This window comes from Barbus barbus (genome assembly GCF_936440315.1).
Source record: "Barbus barbus genome assembly, chromosome: 21".
Classification (NCBI taxonomy): Eukaryota; Metazoa; Chordata; class Actinopteri; order Cypriniformes; family Cyprinidae; genus Barbus; species Barbus barbus.
The window spans coordinates 3,479,605-3,495,853 of NC_136749.1; the positions used below are offsets into that span (position 1 = coordinate 3,479,605).

Consider the following 16,249-nt stretch of genomic DNA (forward strand, 5'->3'; position numbering starts at 1 on the left):
AAAGACAAATTTTCATTTGTTTTACTACTAAAAACATAGGTCTGATCGTTAGAAATATGACAGCTTACCATGATTTGAGGTATTTATTTATTTATATGCATAGCACAAAATGATTATGTGGCCAAGTTAACAGTAATAGTTTTCTATGGTCTTTTTGGAATGACTAGTTTGGGTTGTGAACATTGTAGTATGTTTCCATATTATATCAAACTTTACAGACTGGCAACAAACCAACTATGTTGTGGAAAATATATTTTATAGAAAAAGTGTCAGATCAAATAGTGTGTGATGGTGTTTTCTGACCTTGTATCCCACTGATCTGAGCCAGTGTCATATTTGTATGTTGGTTGGAAATCAATCTCTCCCTCCGTGAAGCCCACAAACACAACCTCCTCATCCATCTGCCGTTTCAGCTGAAACACATGCACATCCACGGTCATTTATACTCAACACTCTCCAGACAAACCGCAGCTGTGTTCAGTCTTACCTGGTCGTGACTATACAGGCTCTCAAAATCCTTTTTAGCTATCAAGTCCTTCACATGATCAACTTCAAGGTCACTTATTCGATAGTTTAGATCTCCCAGCCACAACACAACACTGGAAATGAAGAGAGAACCATGATGATGACAGATTTAAACAGGGAGAATTAGAGTTTTGTCTCTAGTTAAATTGGCAGGCTGTTGAGTTTAGCTCATACTTGTGTTTCATGATGGTGAGGGGTGGTAGTGTGGGGTCATCCTGTCTGAACTGAGTCCTGCGGCAAATGTCCTTGAAGTCTTGATTGCGTCTTTCAAAATCTTCTGTGTGTGCAGCGAGGTGGGAGTTCACCACACAGATGTCCGAGTTGTGAAATTGGAAGTGGATTGCTACTGCACCTTTATTACCCTAAAGGAGAAAAGGTTATTTGAATGCACCAATAACAGGGCTATATTTTTTAGAGTGCTCCTAATTAAAAAAAAAGTAAAGTTAACCCTATTAAACCGGGTTTGTCACCGTCGACGCATCAAACCAAGCTGTATTCATGTTACCGCAACTCTTAAACAGTTTGCACCATAGAAATAAGTCAAAATGCTCATGCCAGTAGGCAATTTTCGCTTTTGGACAATATATAGCTTATTATGGTAATGTCCTGATTTCAGCAAACAGCACAGCAGCTTTTGGGAAGCATGAAAAGAGAGAATCTGAATGGATAATTACAGAACGCAACAGTCTGAAGTGCAAAAAATCATTTAAAAAAACATGGCGAAAAACGAGTATACAGCAGAAGATGCAACGGTGATGATTTCTGATGAGATGTGGAAGGAGGCAGCGGGACTTGTCAGACCAACATCTTGGCATGCGCTGTGTCTGAGTTTGTATGTTTGTATCTGTGAATTTGCACCCGTGCATGTGCGCTAAAAAAGTCTCCTGAGTGAAGACTGTGAAACCCAGGGTGCTTCTCAATATCCCTCCTCGCTTCCTCACTCCTCCGTCCTCCATCCTATGACCCGGAAACCGATCGAGCTTAGCCATCTTGAAGGACATCTCAATTCTCTAATTGCACCATGAGGAGGCGAGGAACGAGGAGTGAGGAGCCTTCCAAAGGAGCTATGAGCGAGGATACACAGGTGTATCCTATGCGGAAGTCTTTTTCATCGAAAAACCTGACGCACGTGTAAATTCTCCCCCCCTTCTCATCTGTTGTAATAATTTTGAATTTATATTTTACCTTTGCAATTTAAATAAACCATACATGTCATATATTTCAACAGGGCATCTTGCTTTATTAATGTTTATTTTGAAAGTCTTAAAAAAAAAAACTTTAACAACATAAGGGCAGATCCATTTTGCGCAGCTGATGACGCTCTAAAGTGATGCTAAAGGGAGCGAGGATATATCATTTCACTTGATTCAATTCCTCCATCCTCGCGTCTTTTATGTGCATCCTTCCCTCGTATCCTGAAGGGGTGGAGCTAAGATGCGAGGAAAGGACGCAAGGAAAGGAAACGAGGATGCACAAATAAGAATTGAGAAGCACCCCCAGTGTCAGACTTTTTATTAGAGTCCAGTTTTCAAGTTTGAATTGTTGGATTCTTTCGTTCAAGTGTTTTCTGATTTGTTCCAAATAAAAACCAGTAAAATTTATTCAAATTCTATTTACAAACTCTCAACAAACAATAATGGTCAATAACTGTAATTTACTGAAAGCAAATTGTTTTCTGAAAAAAAAAAAAAAAAAAAGACGCCTTGCATTTTAAGATTACATATTGTTTTAGAATTTTACGGTCAAAAAATAAAAAAAATTAAAAATTGCCTGTTTTAGCTTCAGGTTCTAAATGGTTAAAGTCTACTTTTCAGAGATGATAATATTAGTACGCCAGAATATAACATGCACAAGTAGGCATGTATCAAGGTTACACTTTTTTTAGGTGATGTTGTAATATTAAAAGTACCATTAACTAGCTGTGTGTACTTACTAAAAGGTTAAGGTTAAGGTAAGGGTTTGGTTTAGTTGTTTGTAATTAGGCATAACTTACTGTTATTACTAAAGTAAGTACATGCAAATTGTAACTGTCACCTTAAAATAAAGAGTTACCCTTATCAATTATGAGAGAATTCAGTAACATAGTGAGAGTTGTGACTGTTGTTTTTGGAACACATTCAATAAGACTATACCACTATACTAATACTAATCTACTACTACTGATAATGACAAAATAATAAATTAGCAGTAATACTATTGTACTGCAAAATAAAAACAGCATTTAATAATAATAATAAAATTAATTTTCTAATATAATAATATACATTTTATTACATAATTCTAGTTTTTGCAAATTTTAGAAGCAATATGCTACTTTAAAAACAGTATTTATTTATTTATTATTATTATTATTATTATAAATAACAACAATCATAAAAATAAAATTGAAGCCATAATCTTTTTACTAGCATTTGGGGCTTTGCAATTGTTAATTTTGGACTGTATACAACTATTCATTATCTTCAATCGGGTCAATCGCACTGCAGAGTCCTGAATAACTGATTGTTTTCATAAAAACAGACACCACTGACCATCCGCCCCATGACGCCTGTGCCGACGGTCTCAGCCTCCACCTCAGAGATGTGTGCTGCATGCTCCGCCTTCACATAGAACAACAGCATGATGCCCACCAACCGCACCAGCTTCACCTGCAAAACACAAATTATCAGAAAGGCTTGATTAAATGAAATGACAATGACATCTAAGCCATAGCCAACAAATGTATTTCTTGACTTCATACTTCATTCTCTTTAATATGGAAACGAGTCAACAAACATGGCGTTAGTAAACTATAACTACTTTCAGTTTTTGGGTGAATAATATTATATAATAATAATAATAATATTGTATGTTCAATCAATTTTAAGGCACTAAAAAATAAAACAACATTTCACGCACTGGTCAATTTTGTGATAACCATTTTCTCAAAATGACTTTTTTTCTCTCTCATGAAAATATATATATATATATATATATATATATATATATATATATATATATATATATGAAGAGTTCATTTGCAAAAACATAACTATTTATCTCTGTTTAGATTTATTTTCAGAAATCATGCTTCTTTATTGTGCATTACAAGTAATGTCAATCAAACTGCAGTTGGGTTGTTTTGATTAAGTAATAATAACTCGGTAATAAATACTAGGTAACAGGTAACTTGCAAAAGGTCATTGAAAGTATGGTTTTTTTATATATTAAAAGCATAAGCTATTTATAGTATTTATTTATATAAATATTTATAGCAAAAGCAGATAACTCCACATTTCATGTTTCAGAGTTAAACAAAAACAGTCGTTTAATCTTTGTAATCTCCTCAGCTGACATTGATCTCAAAAACAAGGTTTGTCAGGCATCATAAAAAAAAACATGAAATATTTTGATATATGCCTACAAAATTAAATAGGATTTTTGAAATTTTCTTTAATGTTCAGGCTGTATTCAGTTCAGATATGTATGAAAAATAATAGATTAAATTAGACAGCCTCATTTGCATATTTAAACAACATTTCTGAAACTTGGGGAAATATGGTGATCTCTATTAGTATTTTTTTCACTTGAGGTGCTAATTTACTGAATGCTTTCCTACTAAGTAGTTTGTTTTATTTATTACATTTTATTAATCATAATCCATCCATATCAGCAGCATATTCTAATAATTCTATGTTTTGTGTTAAAGATCTGGATTAAGGTCATGGGTGAGAGGGCAGAGGAAGTCCTTACTAAAGCGTACTTGGCATCTGGATGGAGGCCCTTGTAGACGGCTAACATCCACTCGGGTTCTTTAGGAGTGTCATTGAAGAGAAACGCCTCCTTACTGAGATCCAGCTCCTGGAACCTACAGATAGAAAACAGCAGGGAATCAGAATCACTGATTTGTTCAACTTCATTGCCATTTAGGTTCATATAGCTAAATATAATAATGTGGAGTCTTACCCCACGAGGTAAAAGTCTGGAGCAGTGGCAGTGGATGCCAGCCATGGACTGAGACTTTCCTTTGGATTCTGGCCATTCACATTGTAGGTGCCCAAGAAAAAGCTGTTGGCACACAAGTGATTCATATGATCTCACGACACAAGCCAAAGAGAGAAGCTGTCAGTATAAATTAAGAAACGCTTCACATTCTGAAACCTCACAATCAGCCTGGGAGCACTTCTGCAAAAGGTCAAAATAAAAAAAGCCATTCCAAAAAGGCGTACAAAAAAAGCCATTCCAACACACAAGTCTGATTAATTATGGCTGAGACTGGATTTAATACAGCTTTGTTTTGAAATGACTATGCTTATGATTGCAAATGGAACAACATCAATAAGTTTGTATGAATAGTGTTCATGCATGTTCAGCTGTAGCACAGGTTTCAATCCAAAAGGGGGCACCGCTGACACAGTACTGCAATCGTCCACTCAAGAATGATCATAACTAACCTTAAAAATACATTGAACTGAAATCTAGAAATGTAAATCAAAAAAAGTGACAATAAAGACACTTATAATTGTACAAAAATTATTTTCAAATTAATATAAAAATGCAATTAGAGGCATAAAAAGTCAGGCCCCATAGGGCTCAGGCTGAAATGCAGGGCTCTAATTAACAATGTCACTTTAATAACTCACAAAATAACATTTTTGTTTACATATTGTGAAATGTAGGCCGCATGGGATCATGGAGGCCTCTGAAAAGCAGCAGATGCAAATGTTAAAATCAGTGCATGACATAACAGGCAAATGTTAACATCAAGCATGACTGGCACCCAACCGCACCTGTAGTTCTTGATGAAGGTGTAGGCGTCCTCGTTCTTGAGGAGCTCACATTTGATGAGGTTATCCCGCAGGCCGAACTGGGGCATGCCGAGCATCTGGGATTTATTTGACAGGATGGGCTGGGAGTTTCGGATCAGGTCATCTCTCACCTCACTCGTCACTCTCTCTTGACTGAAACAAAATCAGAGTGCTTTATGACACACATTTTTGACAGAAATGTTAATACTTTTATTCAGTTAGGATGCATTAAATTAATCAAAATCACCAGTAAAGACTTTTATAATTTTACAAAATATTTCTATTTTAAATAAATGTTGTTCTTTAATTTCTATTTATCAAAGAATACTGGAAAAAAACAAACAGGATCAAGGTTTCCATAGAAATATTCAGCGGCACATCAGACTGGAGTAATGACGCTGAAAATTCAGCTTTGATCACGGGAATAAATTACTTTAACATACGTACTGTATATTCACACTGAAGACAGTTATTTTAAACTGTAATAATATTTCACAATATTACGGTGTTTACTGTATTTTTGATCAAATAAATGCAGCCTTGGGAAGCATAAGAGACTGCTTTCAAAGAGATCTTAGTAAGGTGTCAAATTGTTAATCAAACGGTTTTCTTATATGACTGCAGTTAACATTTTAATAGTTTTTCCCCCTAAAAAAAATAAAGTCAAAACTGCGACATTTCACTGTCAAGGCAACGGTCCACTGGATTCTTTTATAGCAACAGAAGCTGATCTACTATATGTGGAGCGATATGCCCAAAATCTTATTTCACAATATGAGAAATTATATTTCCTGATAAAGATATATTTATCCCAATATAGGCTCTAGTTATTTTTATTTTATTTGTGCTATTAAAAATAAAGCAAATTACAAAAAATAAACCCATACAATATATAAAAAAAAAAATACTAATTAGTTTCAGTACAGTAGCCCAGGTATATTTAACATGTAGATAGAAATACTAATTATAATACTAAATAATCAAATGTAAAAAATACTGTATAGTCTTATACAGTAAGACTGTAATTAAATTAGTCAGTCATTAAATTAAATATAATTAAATTATAAATAAATTAAAATTGTTTAATTAAATAAGTAATTCATTCAAAAACAGTGAGTGATTCTCTTTTGTTGTTTGATGCATTAATGAAAAAAAAATTAATAAAACAGACAACAACAGTTTATTAGGCTGCTGTCACTTCAAGAACAAATGTGCAGATCTAATATACTGATAAACATCCCATTTTCTTCCAACTCGTTGTGTTTACATAGAACATGGCAGACTGTGTTTACATGAATACTCCAGCCAATGGCACCTTGTGGCATAACTGTGCCTGTATTTGACCATTCAGGTGCAATAAGTTACGAAAAAGAACTGAATTTGGGATCGCATGCTGTCTGAGAGAGTCGGCTCTCTATACGTGTGGTTTGGATGTGTATTCGTCAGCACGAGCACTTCATTGCGGCTTATTGTAATTAGTACAGTAGCTGATTTTACCATCAAACATCCCAATGGGATTACACATCCCACTCATGCATGTTTCTTTAATACTCTAACATGCCATTAACATTCAGTAGTACAGCAAAGTTAAAGAAATTTAAAACTTAAAATTGATTTTTTTAAATTAGAATACAGAACCGCAATTCACATGTGAATCGATTTTTTTCTTCCACCCATATGATGAAACAATATTTAACATACAGATGCAACAATTTCCTTTTGAAAGGACAGATTATTTAGATTTAATTGTCTGAAAAGAAAACAAAAACAAGGTAATGTCAATTAATGTAAATAAACTGCTGTCAAAATTATCGCATATTTTTCTGTAATTAATCACAATTAATCCCACCTAACATTAAAATTCTTAAATATATTTTCACATTGCAATAATTTCACATTCGATCTACAGATCAATGTACAAACATCATGAAGGCAGTGTATATATATATAAAATATTTGCCATCTTTTTTATGACTGAAGGCCAGTATCACTGATACCAACACTACTGATGTCTCTTTAAAATTGTATTTACTATTGGTTATTTATTTGCATGCTATTGCTTTAAGAGCTGCCGCTGCTGAACATTACGTGGATCTGACACGCACTGTATTTTCTCTCAACTCTCTTTACCTTTTCTGACACAATTCAGGTCTTAAAGTCTCTACTAATGAACCGACGAGTTGAATCGGGTGTGTTAGATGACTGCTCCAGGACACTTTTGAAAACCATTTCAGAGACATGTTCTTAAAATAAAACATAACATATTACATACATGCACAGCTTTAAGGCAACTTTAAATGGCCTTCTTGGTAACTTCATGACTTAACTGACCACTGCATTGCATGCATATAGTTTCATTCGTGCTTTGATATGAAAAGATACAGGCTACAGCGTGCGCCGGTGCCTTTGTACGTGCAAATACTCGCAAATGAAGTTGGAGCAGGCGTCTGTAACGTCTCCCATTTCATAAAGACATTCTACAAATAAATAAATGCACTTCATGCCAAGCAAAAAAATAAAAATAAATAAATAAAAAGAGACAGAGGCAGCAGTTGTGAGTGGGGTGGCCAACCCTATAGCCCCTCTCCTGCATTAATTGCGTTAAACTGAAAAAAAATTGCCTGCATTAACGCTAATTTTGACAGCACTAAAATAAACACAATATGAAAGTATTATTCTAAGGCATTAAGAATTTTGGTTAAAATATGGCTTCACACTCTCTACTCTCTACTCACACTTTTAACTAACAAGCAGATTTTTATTAACTTCACTTTGAAAAACAATAACCATAGTGATCATTTTACACTGGGTAAGAACGTTTAAAATAATACTAAAAGAGAATAAAGGATTTTATTGTTGTCGTTGATTTCTCTTTGATAGTATATGACGCATCATTGTACATGTGAGCAGCAGACATGACACGGTTTCAGTTGTTGTGACTCATCTCGTTTTAATGTCTGAAAATGTATGCAATTTGTTGCCATGAAGGACTATGCATTAAATAAAGCAGAACTGAATGTGCTGAGTCATGTTTTAAAAACATGTTTACTGCAACAAAATCTATAAGTCTATCAGCTGGTTTGGTTTCTTGTATCAGGCAGCAGTGATTTCACCAAAATCCATAGGACAGTCACATAAAACTGACTGACGAGCTTGCATCTGGCCCACAGACCGACAGACCCTGGCTTAAAGTGGACCTATTATGCACGTTTTTACAAGATGTAAAATAAGTCCCTGATGTCCCCAGAGTGTATGTGTGAAGTTTTAGCTCAATATACCCCACAGATAAATTTTTATAGCTTGTTAAACTTGGCACTTTTAGGGTATGAGCCAAAACGCGCTGATTTTGAGTGTGTTGCTTTAAATGCAAATGAGCTGTTGCGGAGCTTCAAGAGCTCCAGCTCCTCATTAGCAGTGCTAGCCTTTATAAATAAACATTCCACTATTAATACAAACCTGTTATCTTTACAGAAAACATACTTGGTTTCAGAGTCAGTCATCTGATTATATTGCGCATAATAAATTTGCATTTATGAATTACACATAAAATAACAGGATAAAAATAACAACAGCTGGTCTCATGCTATCACAAACTTTATAAGTCCCACTTCTGATTTTGAGCTCGACACATTAAAGCGATCGACTTGCATTGCTTTCATATGCAACTTTTAACCACTGCATTCCTATTCACGATCATTCTGGCAGCACTTGAAGGCAGCACCAGTGAAAACAGACAGAGACAATGGTAGCTTTAGCAATTAGCCGTACAGAGTGCCAAGAAGCTCTTTCAGAAAGACAATTTGGAAAACAAACGCATCATACTTACTTTGTCTGGAGCTGACGTTCGCGCACGAAGCGTTGGTATTAACTCCTAAACATATAGGGGACGTTACCAATTTTTTCCGGGATATTTCCTTCGAAAATGAAATTTAACCACAGTGTCCTTGGCTCAGATGGGGGGAGATTCTGGTGACTCCTATGTTCATTAGTGCATCCTAAAACACAACGCTTGTTTTGCCTCTTTGGTGCTGACATTGTATATATCTCCAGTAATGGCGGACCGCAGCTTCTCACTCAGGGCTGTGTTTATGCTAATAGGGCCGAGAGCGTCACAAATGGGCGAGACTTATTCCCCTCGGTGACGTGAACAGAGGGAGAATCTGAAACAGCTCGTTTGGAGAGACTGTTCATGATTTATTGGTTTTATAAAAAAATGAGTTGGTGGATTTTTACCATTATAGGCTGGTTGTTTTCACACACTACAGCCACACAACTGTGTTCAAACAGCGTATAAAAAGTGATTTTTGCATAATAGGTCCCCTTTAAATCAGGAACAGCCAGATGTAGAATTGTTATAACTACATATAGTGTGTAAGCCTTTATGAAAACAACATAAAACTGACCTGAGCTAACTGTGTCTGCAACACTTTAATAAAGTGGGGAATGTACCTTTCATGCTCGTCCTCTTTCTTCTGCCCGCTGTTGTTGGCTGCGTGTGCTCTTTCTGCAAAGGTGGAGACAGATTTCACAGACAAAGCTCAACTCAGATTAGTCTACAGCATTACATAAACGCAATTCATAGATCTCATAATTTTAGGGGAGAGTTTTTCAGGAAATGAGTCCTACAGCTCTTTTCTAGCACTCAAATTCCTGATCATATTAAAAGCGAGTTTGTTACAGCAATTTGTAAGAAAGGATCTCCTCTGATAGCAAACGAAGCAGAACAGGTCAAAGTTCCACTGTGCCATCATGAATCAGAAGTAAAGGGCTGTGTCCAGCGCACCTCATCGGCTGATAATGTCATGATGGTGTAGAAAAAATGAATGTGGGAGGGACCAAAACAAACATAAGCTTCCTCAAAACTATTTCATACAGGGCAGGAAATTTCAAAGGAAAGGTTTGGCAACAATGGTTTCTGCATTAACACAAAGTTCAGTAACAAATCCTTTATACAGCTTTGACTGGCTAATATTGGCCTGTGGGCAGCACATTGCTCTATGCTGGAGCCGAGCTATTGCCAGAAACATGAAGATGAAACAAAAGTCAGCATGAAATGAAAATTTACAGTACAATAAATTTATGCACAATTTATGTGTCGTAAGTTCCCTTTTTTTCGACTTTGTATTGTTCAATCCAAATGTCATAACTGGACCTTTTACTGAAACTACAAACAGATAATCTATTACACTCAGATGAATGCCAAAATACATTAGACATGACCTGTTGCTACTTCTGTTTCATTGCAATTGTAATAAACTAAATAGACACACCTGCCCATTGTGTGCTTGATTAAACACTTGTATATTATGCATTAATTTCTGATGAATTCGTCGTTTTTTGTGACCTTGGAATGGACTAGATACCCTGCTTAAATTTCGAAAAGACACTCGTGAAGTAGAAAGTGAGACGACATCAGTCCAAAAAAAAAAAAAAAAAAAAAAAAAAAAAAAAAAGGTTTTAGGTTCAAATTTATATCCAGTACAACCCAATGTCTCACAAAGACTGAATTATTATTTTTTTTCATTTCTCTAATTTAATACAAATATTTTCAATCCAAAAATGTATCATATTACATTAAATACTACCAGGTCCAGCACAATTTAAAAAAGTTGAATAGAACAATTTACAAAGAGCTTCAATGGGAACAAGAAACAAAATTCAATTGCTCAAAGTCACAAATTGCTTATTTACTTTGATCTATAAACAATGAAGAATCTGCAATAAAAACAGATTTTGAATCCCAGGCTTGTGCTCTCAGACTTTAAGACTATGTAATTAGTTTAATTAATTATTTTTTATATTTAGTTAGTTCTGAAATATTCCTGTGGTCTGACAAATAAATATTGAATGAAAGTACCAATATTACAGAATTAGCCAGATGTTTAATATAAAATAATAATATATAAAATACTTTTCTACGTGTGAAAGCAGGGCACTACAGTCAACTACCCCATAATACTTACTAGTGATAAACAAGCAAATAAGCAGAAAAATAAATAACAATAGAAGCAAATATAACCGTGTCAGATTATCACCTGTACATGTGATCAATTCCTTTATGTTTCTATATCACATCCCATCTAGTTAGCATTTCTGAACATCAACAGTGTCTCTGATGTAGTATTCCAGCACTGCTGGCGCTTTAGGAGTCAGAAGTGCTGTCTAGGAAGGCATTTGAGACACAGCCAGACTCAATCACGACAGAACACACTTCACTGAGACAAACCAGGAGGACAAGTTATTTTATGTCGCACTACTCTGGGGTGCGTTTCCCAAAATCATCGTTAGCTAACTATGGTGGTAAATCCCATTGAACTCTATTGGTAACGACGTAAATTGCGACCATGAATGTTCCTGTCAAACCGAACTAATATAAAAGACGTTCGTATTTATATACACAATGAGATATCTGTAGTTATCGGTTTACATTTATCTCTAACCGAGAGCACTTTTCTTACCATTTAATCCAGTCGTATTAGACATCTCTCCGTCGTCGCATTCTGACTGTAGCTACACACACGGACCGACTCGGGATCATTTGACTGCCCTACTATGCTGAAGGTTTGGCTCATGAATATTAATGCAGTCATACTGACGTCGCCTCGTAACCTTCCTTTGGCGTCCAATCACGAGTCTTCATTTACCAACGTCAGCTTTGCAGCCAATCAAATTGACCTTTGGCATGACGTCACACATCATTTATTATTCATGAGCACAGCCTTCGCCGTAGTAGAATTCGTCGTGACGCTTCCAGTTTGCAGACTAGAGCAATAGATTGAGAATTAGACTCAGCTAGCTAATAATGCTTTCACTATCCCAGCCAATTTATAATAATATAACAAAGACAGGGACGGATTAACGCACGACCAGAGGGGGGCCCAGCCGAGAACACGATTTCAACCGGGCCCCCTCAGATTTTTGAGGCAAGTGGATTTTGAATGCAGCTTCCAAAAAACAAAACAAAACAAAAAAAAAAAAATAGCAGAATAATATTTTTTATATTTAATAAACAAATCACACTGGTGTGATTAGCTCATTCAGTGCGGCACATCATCAGCTGCTAAATTAAGATCTGTGTTCACTCCACAGCCCGTGTTTCTACAGCACTGCTTATTATTATTATAATCACACATGATTCTGTTGAGTTTGAGGACAATGACCAATAAGAGGCGTCCAGAAGAGACCAGCTGCTCTGTTCAGTGTGAGAGCTCCCTGAATGAATTCTGCTCTCTGCCGATTCCTCTCAGAAACAACAAAGTGCTACGATATAAGCAAGATATTCATTTCACAATGTAAGCAACTTCAGTGATTAATGGGAGTTTTTGAGAGTGCTTTAATTCTGGCTAAATCAATGATAATGTTCTTTGATAATGTAAACGTAGTGTCTATTTACACTTTTGGCAGAGGCTATTTACACTCCATATGTTATTATTGCATACGGTTTTATAATATACTGAAGTGCAATTGCCACTATTTTGCAACAAGTAGTATAAATAGCAGAAAATCCTGCTATTTTAACAGTGCAAATATAATATATAGCTTTTTGCACTTAGTGTAAATGACATATCGCTAAAAATACTGCCATTTTCACTTAGTAAAAATCCATTTTCACTTATAAAATCCATTGCTATTTGAATTTAAGAAAAATGACCGCAATTTCAACTGAGGGGGGGCTATAATCAGTCCAGGTCACCTCTGCATCATGAGCATGTAATTCATAAACACCCAAATTCCAGTCCATCAATATATCCAGCGCTATCTTCCTTTGCATTATATAACTAAAATGCAAATATGAATTCTGATAACACTTTACATTGCAGAAAGTGTGCTTGAGGACAATCATTTTTCTTAAGTGAAATAATTCTGAAATAAGATCAGATACAAATAAATGAAAAGTTGAAATTTTGTGTTTATGTTGCCTTGGTAATAAACAATGTTTAGTACTAAAATTGTACAAATTAAAGCTAAATAGATAAAAAAAAACAAAAAAAACAAAAACAAACTAGTAGTATTAAACAAAAACTTAAAATATCAATGCAAAATATGAATACTATATCAAAAGGCCTATGTAACACTGTTAATGTTTAATAAAATGATGACTTCTCTGAGATTTTTGTAGGAGATACCAATGATACCAAGCTCGTGGTTTCTCTGAGGTTATTATCCGCTGATGACGCAGTGCTGGCATGTGGAAGTACTGGTCTGTTTACTATAAGACCTTCATGCAAATTGAAAGAGAACAGATACGATTCTTCTGTAAGGGTTTCAGTGTTTGGATGATTATACAGACCTCTGTACAGTAAGCAAATATACAGTTTTTTTTATCACCAATTAACACAGAGCAGAGAGATACCACAGGTCCATGATGAACCTACTTTGTGGACTTTTCTAAAGTTTTTCCAAACAAAAGCATCTCAATATATTCTCATGCCTCACTGAAGTCGGTCTTCTTAGGATATGAGTGACTGTACATCATGTGCAACTACATTATTTGGTTAACTGAGACTTTTTTTTTTATGAGGCTGCATTTATTTGAACAAAAATAGAGTAAAAACTCTAATACTGTTAAAATAAATACTGTTTAAATACCTGTTTTCTATTAGAACGTACTTTAAAATGTAACTTATTCCTGTGGTGGCAAATGCAACGCTTACCTGATTTCTTAATTTGACTCATCTTGACAGTCGCTGCTGACTTTCTTAGCGATCGAGCTGCTTTTGAAATCTTACGGTACTTAGAAAGCCAGTCAAATTTAGGTTCTTCCTTCGGATACTGCTCACAGACATCTGAAATTTAAAAAAAATTTTTTTACATAGATGAATTAAACTTTCAGTTTCAGAATAAAACATAAGTGATAAATACATAGGGGAAAAAATGATGTGAATACACAAGTCTCACTCTTAAACATCAATCATTTCTATGTATATTTTGAGAAAGGCAAAGAGGAAGTGTATTTTTCTTCTTTCCTTTGCTGCTGTTCTCTCTCTCAAAACTACTAGCCGCAATTTCACACGAACTTCAACATCTAATCACCCAGTAGAGCTGTGACTTCCCTTTGCAAGCAAGCAGCTGCTTTTGTCTTGAGTTTCTATATGACCACAAATGACCTTGTTGCCGCTTACCTTGGAAATGTCTCATGTTCTTCCGATTAATGACCACATCTGCTGAGCCCCTGATACTCGCCATCAGTGCTCAAGAGATGAAGGTCCTTCCAGCTATGTTAAACATCACTTAGCCTAAGCATATTTCCTCTTCAGTCCTTGATTTTAGTTCGAGCCGTGAGATAAAATTACTTTGAAGCCTTCATGTTCAAATCACGAAAATGCATTGTAGATCCACAATCATTAGAGCAAATAGCATTCTGCTATCTATTCTGTATAATAAAAGCCACAAACTGAGTTGAAGCGGACAACCTACTTTTTTGAACTCAAACTCCGCCTCTCACACGCTTCTGTTCCTCAATCTTATTCTCTCTCAAACGTCTTCCTTAACGTGTATGTGCTAGATTTAGCAGCGGTCTGAGAGTTGAGCACACTGGCTGCTTAGCTTCTTCGATCTGAATAACTTAGAGATGATCTCAGTTTATTTACTGAAGAAAGATATAGATATATATATAGCACTCGCAGGCTTATAGCTGGGCTTCTCTCTTATTACGCAATGACTCCATAAGTACCATTTTACTAGGTAAATGAATGACAGAACCAGTCAGCTAACGTCTTTGACCTTCCATAATTTTGATTAGCATGAATTGAAACACGTTTGGCAGGTTCGCCATCAATGAAACGTTTTCTTCTGCATCACTGCCATGTGGATTCCCCTTCATTTAATGGACTACTCAACATAAAAAACCACATTGTTCTGCACAAAATAATATAAATGATTAAATGTGTTCTCATATCAAGTCTTTTAAAAGTTTTGGGGTCAGTAAGATTTTTTATGTTTTTGAAATAAGTCTGTTCTGCTCATCAAGGCTGCATTTATTTGATCAAAAAAACAGTTTTCACTGATTTTTGAGGAAACTGTGGTACATTTTTATTATATTTGTCAGGTTTCTATGATGTATAGAGAGTTCAAAAGAACAGCAATTAATTGAAATATAAATATTTGGTCACATCGCACACATCCTAACTGAATAAAGGTGACTTTTTTTCATTCATTCATAAATAAATAACTAACTTACTGACCCAAAGCTATGAAAAGTCATGCAGAATGTGTGTCTTACCACTCCATGCCCGATTGACTTTGCCGAGGAAGAGACGGGTTTGAGAACCAAAAGGTAACTTCAGCTCCAACTCCTCTTCAAAAAAAGTTACTCGTACCCGAGTATCTGCACCTTTGTAATGACAAATAAACTAGCTATTAAAATAGCTCTGAATATTGATGCATTGATATTTACTATAATAACTTTGATGATGTGGCGCAGCAAACACTACTGCAACTGTAGATATAATATAAATGCTCACCAACAACAGCAAGCTCATCTGGAGATGAAACTGTGAAGATATCAGATAAATCTGTTCAAATTGACCATGAAAGCATGCTTTCACTTAATATTACCTAAATCATTCCTTCAACAATTACCTTCAACAACTGAGAAATCATAAGAAATGGGTATGATTTCATCCAGTGTGACGTCATCGCCAGTGATGGCCATTCTTCGATGGGAATATATGAATAACCTGAAAAATAAAATAAGTTGAAAGTCTGCAAACACAACATCAGCTTTATAAACTTTTTGTCTTTATGATTTTTGCCATTATGTAATTAATTAAAAACTATTAATGCTACATTTTATACGCCGTTGATAAAAGTCAAACATTAAAAATACTAAAAATACATCATTAACAAAGCCTTTTTTGGTTTGTTTTCCCAGAAGAGCAATTTGAATGTATATACCCAGCTATGAACAGTTTGCTACCGTTCCCGTTAAGTTATGA

At 35.2% G+C, this 16,249-nt stretch overlaps 1 protein-coding gene across 3 annotated transcripts in view; it reads right to left on the reverse strand.

The window, feature by feature from the left end:
- LOC306887346 (type II inositol 1,4,5-trisphosphate 5-phosphatase-like) overlaps positions 1-16,249 on the reverse strand; it is a 34,903-nt gene that overhangs the window by 17,353 nt on the left and 1,301 nt on the right. The window contains exons 2-13 of one of the 3 annotated variants that reach the window (XM_079445003.1): positions 15,894-15,991; positions 15,776-15,805; positions 15,535-15,645; positions 13,967-14,098; positions 9,762-9,816; positions 5,295-5,465; positions 4,471-4,572; positions 4,258-4,372; positions 3,057-3,173; positions 700-887; positions 488-599; positions 304-413 (exon numbers count right to left, since the gene is read on the reverse strand). In XM_079445003.1, coding sequence (XP_079301129.1) covers positions 304-413; positions 488-599; positions 700-887; positions 3,057-3,173; positions 4,258-4,372; positions 4,471-4,572; positions 5,295-5,465; positions 9,762-9,816; positions 13,967-14,098; positions 15,535-15,645; positions 15,776-15,805; positions 15,894-15,966 — 1,316 coding nt within the window. In that variant the 5' untranslated portion in view covers positions 15,967-15,991. Of the gene's footprint in view, positions 1-303; positions 414-487; positions 600-699; positions 888-3,056; positions 3,174-4,257; positions 4,373-4,470; positions 4,573-5,294; positions 5,466-9,761; positions 9,817-11,770; positions 11,867-13,966; positions 14,099-14,434; positions 14,704-15,534; positions 15,646-15,775; positions 15,806-15,893; positions 15,992-16,249 lie in introns of those variants that run through there. The other 2 variants (XM_079445004.1, XM_079445005.1) reach the window with 2 other exon arrangements.